This window comes from Trichomycterus rosablanca, chromosome 16 (assembly GCF_030014385.1).
Source record: "Trichomycterus rosablanca isolate fTriRos1 chromosome 16, fTriRos1.hap1, whole genome shotgun sequence".
Taxonomy (NCBI): Eukaryota; Metazoa; Chordata; class Actinopteri; order Siluriformes; family Trichomycteridae; genus Trichomycterus; species Trichomycterus rosablanca.
The window spans coordinates 24,220,805-24,234,745 of NC_086003.1; the positions used below are offsets into that span (position 1 = coordinate 24,220,805).

At 38.4% G+C, this 13,941-nt stretch overlaps 1 protein-coding gene across 2 annotated transcripts in view; it reads right to left on the minus strand.

Moving 5' to 3' along the window:
* Positions 1 to 10,683, minus strand: part of stim1b (stromal interaction molecule 1b) — a 31,033-nt gene extending 20,350 nt beyond the window's left edge. For both annotated transcript variants that reach the window (XM_063011480.1, XM_063011478.1), the window contains exons 1-5: positions 10,559 to 10,683; positions 9,371 to 9,485; positions 2,458 to 2,588; positions 734 to 848; positions 528 to 639 (exon numbers count right to left, since the gene is read on the minus strand). In XM_063011480.1, coding sequence (XP_062867550.1) covers positions 528 to 639; positions 734 to 848; positions 2,458 to 2,588; positions 9,371 to 9,479 — 467 coding nt within the window. In that variant the 5' untranslated portion in view covers positions 9,480 to 9,485; positions 10,559 to 10,683. The remainder of the gene's footprint in view (positions 1 to 527; positions 640 to 733; positions 849 to 2,457; positions 2,589 to 9,370; positions 9,486 to 10,558) is intronic.
* Between the last annotated feature and the right edge of the window lie 3,258 nt (positions 10,684 to 13,941).

Consider the following 13,941-nt stretch of genomic DNA (forward strand, 5'->3'; position numbering starts at 1 on the left):
CACATTTCACTGATCCTGTTTTAAAGTGCATGTGCATTTTATAGACCAGCAAGCACTTATTTATTGTAAGGGTGCACAAATAAATACTCGTCCGGAGCCTTCAAGGCATTTTCTGAAACAAAGAGGATGCATAAAAAGCTACTAACGACTACCAGAAGGGCTTTAGCTGCAGGTGTAGTGTAAAATTTTGGCCTGTCTTGAAATATACACACTGCCTTTAAATAAAAGATGAAAAATATTAAATGATAGAAAGAATAAATTGTCCTTATTCGTCTATAGAATGCAGGTTGTTATTCATAATGTAAAACTGGTTTATAAAAGTTGTTTTTCAAATATGGAAATGATTTACAATCTTCGCTCATTGTCAGTATGACTATTGCAAGAAGGTCCCCAACAATTGCATTAACCTTCGAGTTAGATCCTAAATACTGCAAAAAATTAACAACACTCAATATAAGCATGCATGTAGCCTGTTCAAGCCCAGAGTTCTGTAATACTAAAGTGTAAATCTGTGGTTCTCTGGTTACCTGGGCAAGGCTTTGCCGTTAATCTCATTCTTCCTGAAGGACTCAACATACTGTGGAAGCTCCACATAGTGAATAAGCCACTCCAGCACCTCCTCCACTGTCCAGTTATACACTGTAGGTAGGACACAGAGGTAGAAAGGTGTTATACTGGTACATTAATATTTGCTTGATTAACTGATAATGTGTGTGTGTCTGCAGGTGTGTACCTTCAGAAGCCTTCCAGGTGTTCCACATATCCTCCACAGTGATCAGCAGATCAGCTTTATGAAAACTCTTGTGTTTTGCCTTGGAATCATGATACTTTAGATCCTCTCGAAGGAACTGCACAAAACAGAAACATTGCTAAGCTGCTTTGTTGTCCAAAATACTTCCAGTTCATATGATGCATTACAAGTATGTACACCCTTTCTGATTTCTTTAATTATGCATATTTGTGCTATTTTACTGTTTCATATCTTTAAACTAAATGAAAAAGACAACCTTCTATTTATATTTATCATTATGTCCTAAATGTTTATCATTACAATTAATTGATTCAGCATGATGATGAGAGTGAAAAAAATAATCAGTGAATTATGATTATGTACACTTATAAAGTGCTGTTATTCTTATTTATAAGCTACACATGCAGTTAAACAGTGTGTAGATCAGCTGCAGCAGTGTTAGCAGGATTTTGAAACACCTTATTGTCAATGCAGGGAGCAAAAGAGTGCACCTAAAACGCCAAGCACATCCTGTGATCAGATATTGTCCGCTTTGATAACAGCCTACAGTAACATTCACACACATTTAGCCTGAATAAAATCAACCTATCTACCAACAACGAGTGATAACATAAGAAGGTGTTCCTATCAAAGAGACAAGTAGGTTTAAAACAATTAATAAACGTATATACACGATAGGTGTACCTAATTAAGTGCTCAGGGAGTGGATGTGCTTATAACAATACTAGATAAACACTGTTCATTTTATTGTTGATCCATTCTTACCATGTTTAGAGAGCCGCTCTAAAATGTCAAGGATTTGAAGTGAAAATTGAGGTGCTGGGTGTCCACAACCTTGAGCAGACTGTGGACGGCCAATGATTAGAGAGCTTTTCAACATGCAGTGTACAGAAACCCCCAGCTGTGCAGTTCTCAGGGACAAGAGCTTCTGGTGGGTGGATTTACAGTGTGTGATGTGGTATGTCTGGCCCTATTTAACCTGCATTGAATGCCCTTAGCAACCAGTGTGATCAAAGATATTCATATTAAATCATGAGTACTGGCTGATCTCAATACTAACGTCTGCACAATAACTGTACTCTGTGTGAACAAGATACACAAACACAAGGTGGTGGTTTGGGATTGTTCTTGTCCTGTTACTACTCAGATAACCTGTGTAATGTCATGCCACATCACACCTATCAACCACATTACAGCTTTTTAAACTGTTTTGACCATAAGTACAATAGTTAGTACTGAATCAGGAATCAAAGACATAGAGAAATTTCTGGCAAACAGTGCTTTTAACATATTAACACACCATACACAATTAACACAATGAAAAATGTGCACAAATCTGCAATAATTAAAAATAAATAAACAAACATTTTTGCTCACAGCAATGTCAAATACAGCAATATTACATGCCTATAGCAAATGCACAAGAACACTACCGGGGCTGCCACATTTTATGCTATGCTGGTTTTCATTAAATAAAGATTTAATTATGTTAATATGAAATTCTGTGATGTTTTCTTTTTGACGGGATGATTTATGCTTGTCAGTTTTGGTTAAAAAAATGGGAAAAACTTGCATTCCTTAACAAGATGTAAGCTAGTTAGAGAATTAAGTATAAATGACCGAGCAGCAAAACCTTGGGGTGTGGATGGTTCAGTGGAAAAGATCCCCATGAACATCAGTAATTTCTCAAATTCTTCAGCTCTTACCTCATCAGTCTCAGTTACATCCACACTTCCATCTGCATCATCGTCCATGTCTTTGTGAAGGCTCCGAATGGCTTCAAAACTCAACACTGCATTTTCATCATGACACAGGACCTTATCAATCTCACACAGTTCTGAAACAGACAGAGACACAGAGACATTTAGGACTCATCACACACATGTTCACAACTGCACAAACAGATGTTTTTCTCCAATTATTCTACAAACTTTAACTGACCAAATCAGATCTGTCTGTTCATACTGTGGTACAGCAGTACAATACACTAGCCCAGGTCTGAACCTTAGATCTCATCAGCCAGCGGTCGTCAACACAGACATGATTGGCTATGTTTGAGGAAGCATGGGTGGCTGAACAGCCTAGCTATTGGGAGGTGCACTTGTTAGCGCACTCTTAGTGCCGATCCAAAGCCTGAATCAAAATAAGGAGGGTTGCGCCAATAAGGGCATCCAGTGTAAAAACACTCCTAAATCAGGTATACAGACCATAAAAATCCACTGTGGTGACCTTTACATACGGCAACTGCCAAAAGAAATAAAAAAAAATCTAATATAGTTAGTAATGAAGTTTGGAGAAACAGTTTGGAGTGACTCTATGACACTATTTTTTAGAGAGAACCACAACACAGCTGCGGGATTTGTAATGCAGCAGGAAGTGTGTTAATGCAAACTGAGGGCATATCAAAGTTAACTTTGTGATATGGTCACAGGTGTGGCTAGATTTCCTTGTTCCAGAAGCGCATGGTAAGATTTCATTGTTCCTCACAGGTTCTCTAACTGTAGAAGACAACACCGAATGACTGTAAAGCATCTCGGAACATGAAACATTTAAAATATAAATTAATTAGGGCTGTCGAAGTTAACGCGATAATAACGCATTAACGCAATCTCAATTTAACGCGATTAAAAAAAATAGTGCCGTTAACGCAGATTCTAGTTCATGTTGAGACTTGACTGGTAGAACCAACGTTTTAATGTCGGACTTGCCACCGTTGTTCATTTGCGGTTTGTTAAAATAATATAACTGAGCGTCGTAGGGATGCACTTGCATAATAAAGAAATAAATACACGGTATATTCACAAGTTGTCGGGAGCAAAACACTTTATTAACTTAATCTGTTACGGCACTGAATACCGGAGTCAAGCACGCTAGTCCATGAACTATGGAAGCCCCAAAAGGGTCAAAACACACTCACTTCATGTAGAAACGTCCACTTTTCACATTTCACTTAAAAAACCTTGTTTTCTATCACATTTACACAGATTTTATTTAATGCGATTAATCGCGATTAACTATATGAAATTCTGAGATTAATCGCGATTAAAATTTTTAATCGTTTGACAGCCCTAAAATTAATCTATGCAAACCTTTTCTATTCCCATTGGAAATTTTCGGACCTAATGCCTCGAAATGATCATCGGCAACCGTCAGTCACAATTGACTATGGTTCTGCACAATAAGAGTTATATAGTGTCTTGTTGCAGTTTAGACTTGGACTGGTGTGGCTATGCAGGCCTATGCGTGAGTGGCAGTCCTTGCCACAGCAATTGCACCTGAAGGAAGTGGCTACAGACATGGACTGACTGTTTTTCTCCCTTGACATTTTCTCCCATTTCTCTTCTGTCATCAGCTGGAGCTTCTCTTCGCCAATTTTTAGTCTATGGTTCAGCTCACGCCTCCAACAAGAGCGATCCAGGGCAAGTTCTTTCCAACTGTTAATGTCCATGTCTAGGGCCTTCATGTCCCGTTTGCAAGCATCTTTAAAATGAAGTTAGAGGCGACCTAGAGCTCTCTTGCCAGTTAATAGTTCACCATATAAAAGGTCCTTGGGGATCCTGCCATCCTGTATCCTACGAACATGTCCTAGCTATCAAAGATGTCATTGATGCAGAAGGGTGTATCAGGGTAAAAATAACAATAACACCATTTTACCTACCACTTTATTTATTTTTTATAGGGATGTCCCGATCACGTTTTTTTGTTCCCGATCCCGATCTTTAATTTTGATCCCGATCCGATACCGATTCTCAAACCGATACTTGTATTTTCTAGATATTGTCTAGATAAGAACTAGATAACACTGTTTACACAGTGCACACTTCAAGTACATTACAGTTATTCAAATTAATCCAATGTACATGTTTAACAACTGAATAGCTCTGCAGTGCTGTAGGAAAAAAATTGCCTGCATCCAAGCTATCGCTTAATGTTCTTTTACAAAATAAAAGTAAACAAACCTAGTGCAGCATTGTAGTAAAAATGAAGTGAGATAATTACAGGTCTACGCAAAGTGAGTAGCTGCGTCCGGAATCGCATACTTACAGAGTACGTACTAGATTGGAGGAAGTATGCACTACTCGGCCGGTAAAAAAGTACATACTTTCAGTACAGAAGTATGCAGTATGCACACAACACCGCTACGTACTACATGCGCCATCTTGCCAACGTCAAGTGATGACATAAGGACGTGATGACGTAATATCACCATAGTTACAGACTCATTACAAACCCCACTCGCCAAAATTTTGGATATTTATCATGTTTTTGTTATTTATTCGTCTTTAAAATGTTTTATTTTATTTATCTTACTTACACTTGTGAACAGAGGACTCCGTTTTCCGCTATCTTTCTTGTTTCTTATTCCGCTTTGAACGCCTACGCAGCTCCAGTTGCATTATGGGATACAATAGCGGACCGCAAGTGTGCATCGCTTGCATACTCAAACATGGCTGCCCAATAAGTAGGTAATCCGGGTACTTCTCTTTATTTATACTATGTATTCGGACATACTAACCGCTCTCGCGTACTCATTTCGCGTACTATTGAGTATGGAAGTATGCGATTCCGGATGGTTATGGTCCTGAAGTTTTCATACTCGGATTAAAAGTTATTGTTTTGTAAACCGGAGTGATCCTTGACTCACACACCATATAAACAGTAAAATTCTACAGTAATGAACGCAGCTCTGCTCCCACCGCCTCGTGAAACGCTCGCATTACAGACATTACACCGCTGTTGGACTCGTTTCACTTTCCAATTTAAAGTATTTCCACATAGCGGACATGCTGACGTAAAACAAAAGATCGGGTTATGATCGGCATTAGTAAAGCCGATTTCCGATCAGTTAAAAATACCTTGATCGGCCCCGATCCCGATCTGTGAGATCGGATCGGGACATCCCTAATTTTTTATAATTATTTTTGACCTGTCAACCTCTGCTTCACCAACGACATCCATGCTGAGTACCACTGACTAACACTAGTCTTTTATGACATGTGTGTCTTCTCACAGCCAGTGGCAAATTCCTACTATCCAGTATAATAATAAAATCTGCTTGGCTTCTTATAATAACAACACTAAGCCTGCCGAACAGCTTTACTGCCGGCTCTGCTATACAGAGTGATGTGGTGCCGCTTACCTTGACACTGCGCTACCTTGAGTGCCATACAAAACTGAATTTGAACACTTTGTCAATACTGTCAGTCAATATTATGTAATGTTTTGTTGCTTTTGTAGCTCAGGTGCACAGCAAGCAGAAAGAAGTTTTACTATGTACCATGTGAAAGGTATAAACATATGACATTGCAGAGTTTTTTAGTTTGTGAGGGACTGCAATCTTTATTTTTTTTTTTACTATGGCTGCTTAGGGGCTCCGTGAAAGTGTCTGACACTAAATAGTAAGCAACAGAGGGATGATAATATTTCTAAGAGGAATACAAAATGTCTGTCATTGCTCTCTCTGCTACATAATATTGGAGTCCATTTACAGAGAAGAGAGGAATGCAGTTAGGATCAGGATCAGGATCAGGATCAGAGTCAGGATCAGAGTTGGAAGGGTTAAAAGTATTTGGTCATGGCCTTTCACTGAAAGATCAGAAGAAGCCGTCAGAGTTTGTGGAGCCATGAGGATTTACAGATCATGCTGCTTTAACAGGCTCCCTCAGCTCTGTCCTCTGACCCAGATATAAAAACAGACATGTATGTGAACTCATAAGATCACGCTGTTCCTCCACTGAGCATAAGAAAGAGACATCATGTTAGTGGCAAAAGAGAACTACTCTTCTTCTTCTTCTTTTTCAACAAAAATCAGGGTTTTCTAACTGTCTGTTATAAATTTCAGGTGAATCACCTAAGTGTAAGAAATTTCAACCTTAACACCTCATATCAGACTGATTTAAGCTTCTTGATTTGCTTTTTTTTATTTTATGCAGCTATAGCCTAGTGGTTAAGGTACTGTTCCAGTAATCAGATGTTGCCGGTTCAAGCCTCATCATTGCCAGGTTGCCACTGTTGGGCAATCAATCAAGCAAGCCCCCTAACCCTCAATTGCTTAGATTGTACACTGTCACAACTGTAAGTCGCATTTGCTAAATGCCAAAAAATGTAAATGTAATGCTGTGAATTTACATAATCATGCCTTTGATGTGCCTCAAAAATTCTATATTAAGTCAGCTTGATTGATGTTAAAGTGTTTGAATATGATTAGTTTTGGCCAATACTTAGATGCCCCTAATGTCTAACTTCTTTTCAGTCAGTAGTCAAGAAGGAGTCACAAAGAAGGCACAAGATCTAAGAGTTCATGTGTAATTACCCTTCTCCAGGCACACTGATCCAACCAAGGACACTGCCTAAGCTCCAGTTTGAAAAAGTAATGGTATGAATTTGGGATTCTCATGTAAATTGGAATATAAAATATTAATGGAATGTAATATATTAATGGCAATGGTTTAATAATGGGATGTCCAACAAGCTCATGGTCAGGTGTCCACATAATTTTGACAATAGAGTATTACATATATTTACATAAGAAATAGGTTTTTCATCTTCATCAGGTGCAAGGCACCAAACTAAATTTAAGTTGGAAATAAAAGTCAGAGCAAGTTTAATAGCTTAGTAAATATTAGGACAAGACTGGCAGCAGGTGGCTGGTGAAGTGTGGATGTGTGTCTTATCAGTACCTGTAATCAGAGAGCACCATATGGAGCACACAGAAATGCATATAGCAATGCATGAACTTTTACCAGCCCACACACAGAACATACATAGCACACAGTGATGATATGTCAACATTATTTGGAAGAATCTGACTGCCCTGCACAGAGCCCTGACCTCAACCCCATTCACCATGACTGGGGAAAACTGTAACATTAACTGTGAGCCAGGCTTTATCACACCAGATCACCAGAGCTGGGACACCACAGGAAATCCCAGCAGTCATGTAAAATCTGTTGGAAAGCATGACAAACATAGAAACAGCTGAAAAGATGACCCAACTCTGTCCTATTGGCTGGCTGGCATCCACACAGACACAATTGGCTATATCTAGGGGGATTGGTGCCTGTCCAGCAGAATGCTGCTGTGTGCCCAGTGTTTCCAGGGGAACCAGACCAGGTAAAGCGGTTGATGAAAATGGAAAAACATCATAAATCATAACAAGCTTATATTAATGGGATGCTTGGGTGTCCACAAACTTTTGGCCATGGAGTTTTCAACAGCTCCATCTGAATTTCTAATTAAATCTTAATCTTGTACTGATCATCATTTAAAAGGACTACAGTTAATTGTTACACCGGTTCCACAACCCTACATGTTCAGACACTGGTAAACACCAGGATCACAATAATAAAAAAAAAAATAATAATAAATCACTGCTCAGATCTGCTCTCACACACTCAGATCTGATTTAATCATCATCATTGGTCATGCCCTAAACTGTTGCAGGTAATTGGATATGACTAAACTGGAAATAAAACGTTACACCTTTTAAGATCAGTTTCTAATCTTTATAGTTTTGGTAATTTAGTCTAATTTGTGCAGTCAAGCCTTGGCACAAAAACATAACCAACTGTAGTCAATTACCCTCAGAATTGCATATAGACCAGCTTTTCCTATATTCATTTCTGTAATAAAAACATATTCTTACTGAAACCTGACCAGAAAATCAAGCTTAACAGAAATTTGACTTGAAGGGGTAATTAGGGTAAATTTCTCACTGAATACATTGTGTTGCACAACCAGTCTACAACACAGGTCTGTGTAGTGACATGTCTTCTATTTGTAAAACTGTACACTGTTGCAATGAATTATGCTCTTGTTTAAACATCTGAAATATAAACAAGAGAGGGAAATTAAATATAAGAACAGAGAGTTTCATTCTTTTCATTCTGGGAAGATGCCAACTGATAGGACAATGGAACCTCTGGTAAGGAGAACTGGTCCCACAGTAACACTATTAAGTCAATGTTTGGAAAAAGACATAATACTCTTAGATATACTGTATGGCCACACATATGACCACAAATAAAACACGAATGCAGGCATGAAAACAGTGGTCTCTTAAGATATTAAAAATTAACATTAAAGCATTTCTGTTGCTTTCTGGACATCCCATTTCTAAACCATGGACAATAATACTGAGTTGGCACCCTGTTTGTGGCTATAAAAGCCTCTATTTTTTGGAGCTTTCCAGAAGATTCAAGTGTGTCTGAGAATTTGTACCTATTATGTTAAAACAGCAGTCATGCACTGATGATGGATGAGAAGGTCTGGTGTGAAATTAGTCTTCTAATTCATTACAGTAGTGATCACTGGGGTTGAGGGCAGGTCTTTGTGCAGGCCACTAAAGTTTCTTCACACTAAACTCATCAAAGCATAAAAACTGGTCCACTCAATAATATGTGCATGTCTCAATGAAGTGGTTTCTGAACTTAAGTTTTATCCAAAGCAATTTACAACTGTGATACAATGCAAGCATGGGTTAAGAGCCCTCCTCTGGGCCCAACAATGGCAATTTGATGGTAGGGATTAAACCAACAACCTTCTGATCATTAATCATGTACCCTGCCAAGCTACCACTGCTCTACATATAGAGGGAAACACATTGCATGCATCTCTTACCTGATAAGCTATTGTCAGACTGGATATTGTCTGAAAATGAGGGTTCTGCTGTGCTTCTCATCAAACCAAGGCAGGTGATGCACATAAAAACCAGGGTTACTGAATCCATGCTGACCTGAACACACACAATAAGATAACTTGACACAAGGATTTAAAAAGCCCAAAATATAGTTGAATGAGATAAAATTGTCAAACACTTAAAAGTTTGTGAAGCAGCATCTGGGCAGAAAGGAAACTAAAACAGAGTGACCAGGACAGGGGTTGCTCTTTTCCAACTTTGGCTAGGCATATTAAAAAAAGAACTTATTCTTGGTACTGTATTCCAAATTGTACACTTTATTCATGAAAGCCGTTACTTTAGGTTATAAAACAATCTGAAACTGAGACTTTATCATGTAATATCAGCTCATAGAGTGACTTTACCTCACAACAACATCACAAACTGTGATATTAGCAACAAACCAAATTGAACTTTAACGTGAAAAACTGTAACTTTACCTCATAAAACCATCACAAAATGCAACTTTACCTCATAAAACATCTCAAACTGTATATTCACCTGGGAAAACAATTCCAAACTGTAACTCCACCACAAAAAATGATTACAAATGGTAACTTTAGCTTATTGAATTATCTGAAACATTAACTGTACCTCATGAAAGCATCTAAAACTATAGCTTTGCTTAAAAACTACAGACAGTAATTTTATCTCATAAAACATCACTAATTATACTCCAAACTACACATTTATCTCGTTAAAAACTGTACCCCATACAATCATCTAAAACTCTAATTTTACCACAGAAAATCATCCCAAACTGTACCTTTATCTCGTAAAATCAACTCAAATTCCAGCTTTACCACTTAAATTCATCTTAAACTGTAACTTTACCTTATAAAAAGCATTACACAATGTAACATGCATGATAACAACAACCCTGTAACTGTAACTTTACCTTATAAAAAGCATTACACAATGTAACATGCATGATAACAACAACCCTGTAACTGTAACTTTACCTTATAAAAAGCATTACACAATGTAACATGCATGATAACAACAACCCTGTAACTGTAACTTTGCGAGGGTGAAAACATCTGGTAACACATGATGGCACAGCAGTGATATTACAATGCGGATGTAGTTTAGTTTTGATGAAAAGTTATCAGTAAAATATGACGTCTCACCTCCTCACACAACAACAAACAAATTCAGCAATAACTGTCCATAACTGTGCACATAATCCACGATTCACAGCGGGTGCAGAGTATGTAAATGCTCACAAGCTCAGTAAATCCATGTGAAGCGATGAGGAACTAGTGAAAGTCTGTGCTGCAGTTCTGTCCGCACATGTCGACGTGTAGGAAAGTTTTGGCTCTAACGACACTGAGGAAATATATTAGTATAGCAATCCTGCCACCTGGTGGTCATACTGGTTTTTACATGAGCCTTCCTAAACTTATACAACATGGTACATTCACATTCAGCTGACGCTTTTATACGAAAGCTATTGAGGGTTAGGGGTCTTTGCTCAAAGGCCCAACATTGACAACCGGCAGATGCTGGCTTGAAGCAGCAACCCTACAATTACTTTGACTATAAAAATATTTTTTCTCCCACTTCAGCGCATCCAATTTCTACCCATCAATCATCCTCTCACTAATGCTGGTCCCTGCTCCTGATTGGGGAGGACGAGGCTGCTCCACGCCCCCTCCGAAACGTGCACAGCAATCGTACATCTTATCACTTACACTTGACGAGTGCAGTGCAGTACAGCGCTGTGTACGGAGGGCCACACCCTCTACTGCACTCCTTTCCTTTTTTTTTTTTAAAATATTTTTATTTAAACTTTTTAATATTTTTATTTAAACTCCTTTCCCATCTCCGTGCAGGCGCCACCAACCAACCAGCAGAGGTCGTAATCGCACTAGTCTGAGAGAGAGTCCCCATCTGGCTTTTAGTCCCGCTGCTATCTGAACAACTGGCCAATCGTTGTTCATGTAGCCACTCAGCCTCAGCTGGCAAGGCAGAGCCGAGATTCAATACGATGTATTCGAGATCTCAGCTCTGGTGAACTGCTACGGTTAATTAGGCCTGTATTCCAAAACTAATACTGTTTACTGTATAGTGGGAAGGAATATTACCGTTATTGGTAGAACATGAAATTGACAGACTGTTTTTCATTTATTTATTTATTTTACAAAACTGAGTATGATCAGATTTATTGTAACACTTCTGTAAGTCTCTCTGAAATAAAAATGTCTGTCAAATATGACAGTATGAATGTAAATGTAGTATAACAGGTTTGTTTCTATTTAAAGCAGGACTATGTAACTCATGCACTTCACTGGTGAATATTTTGTAACTTAACTGTGCAAGTTGCAAGGCAACATCCAACTCACAGTAATTAAAATTTGTGACTGTTTTTATTGACTCAGTAATGCTGTTTTCATTTTTTTAATGAATACTGCAAATTTAATAGTTGTTAAATCTGCAGGTCAACACTTTAAAACCACTGAAATGCTTTTCATGCCTAACTGTGGTTTATTTTAGCCAGCCAGGCTAGCATTCTAACATCCTTATACATTAATGAAATTATACTGGCAAAAGGAAACAAGTAAAAATGCTCCTCTTATTTATTAAATTCGAATGTTTTGACCACACTCATTGCTAACAAGTGTATACATGTATTAAAATAAAATTCTATACTTTTAACTTTGAGGCAAGAGTTTTTAGAATGATATGCAAATTAGGAATAGTGAGTTTATGGGACGTAAAGGAAGAACCACACTGCCGGTAACAGCAAATAGAAGGTGCCTGCTGTTGCATGAACCTAGCTATTCGGGGCGGCACATATCAGTGCACCCTTACTTGTCCCAAGCCCTGATCAGTAAGAGGAATGCATCAGGAATGGCATCCAGAGTAAAAACAGGCATGGTGAGCTTTTTCTACTCACAGTTTCAGCTTCAACCTGCATTTAGCTTTTAAGCAAAAAAAAAGTTTCAGCTACACTCATATTGTTTCATTAAAAAATAAAAATAATCAAAATATCACACACAGTCTTCGCACTGAAGATGATTAAGGTGACCTTAAATGAGCATCTGGTCATCCTTAGCTAAAACTGTGCGAAGAGTTTGTGAGTTTTACAAAGATTGATGACAGGGCCTTCATTCAGAAACCATCTGTATTAAAGGTCTCAGTACAATAACACAAACCCTAGGAACACAATACCTTTTACTGTACAAATTTGTTTTGGAGAAAGACAAATATTGCCTTTAACCCACAATCTCTTATGCCAAGTATTCAGTGTAGAGCATGGATTTTCAAACCCTTGGTGGCGACTTTTGGGTGGGTTGCGAGACCAAAAATGGGTTGCAGAGAAAATAATAATAATTAAAGAAACTTGTACACGAACGCCCTTTTGTGGAGGCTTTATGTTACATCTTGTAAACCCCAGTGGGACCAGATTGTATAGCGCAGAAAGAGAAAAGATGCATTATTTATGTTGCCTGGGTCGCATAAGAAATCATGGACATAATGTGGGTCGTTAAAAAAAACCTGGTTGAGAGGATCCATAATGGAATGAGAAACTATTTGTTCCGGTATTTGCATGGCATGGTCATGAAGCAGCCAACAAACATTAGGCAGTGTTACAGGTCCAGGTGCATCAGGTGTTTTAATAAGCTCCCCAATCTTCAATAATTTTAAGTTAAACATCACTGAACCTTTTTATGAGGTTCTGGAGCACAAAATCTCTATAAAAAAACATGTGACAATAAATTATTAAATAAAATTGAAATGGATATTGGTACTTCTTTCTGATTTGGGCGGCACAAAGTCTGCTGACAGAATGAATGCTGCACTGCAACACATGTTGTGGGGACCTGGGTTCGATGCTGTGAAATGAGTAATATGTGAGGGTGTGTCTCACACCCTGTTCAGGGGTATTACCGCCTTGCGACCACTAATACCTGTAATACTTGTAAGGACAGTTGTAGCTTAGCGGTTAAGGTACAGGATTAGTAATCAAATGGTTCCTGGTTCAAGCTCCACCACTGCAAGGTTGCCACTGTTGGGCCCTTGAGCAAGGCCCTTAACCCTCAATTGCTTAGATTGTATTAGATTGTCACAACTGTAAGTCGCTTTGGATAAAATCGTCTGCTAAATGCTGTAAATGTAAGGAGACGTTAGTAAATATGATTGAATGAATGGTTCTGATGTTTTATAGAATGCAGTGTGAACTTTATTTCTGACTCAAAATAACCTACTTCTCAGTATAATGTGCAACAGGAGCGCCAAAGTTTAATTTATGCAGAATGAAATGACGGGAACAGTGCGGTGTGTGAGGGGGAGGAAAATGAGAGAATATATGCAATAAAAAACGTATTAAAATCTTCTTTCTGAGAATCCTGTGTGGGCGAAACTTAACCGTAGTGTAATCAAATTCCCTGCGCAGATCATGCACGCACACCCACATGCGTGCACATTTTCATAGCCTTACTTAAGCAAACTTCCTCAAACATGCCGTTTAAAGCAGACTTCCTCTCCTCAGTCCTGAGTGCTCTCACTT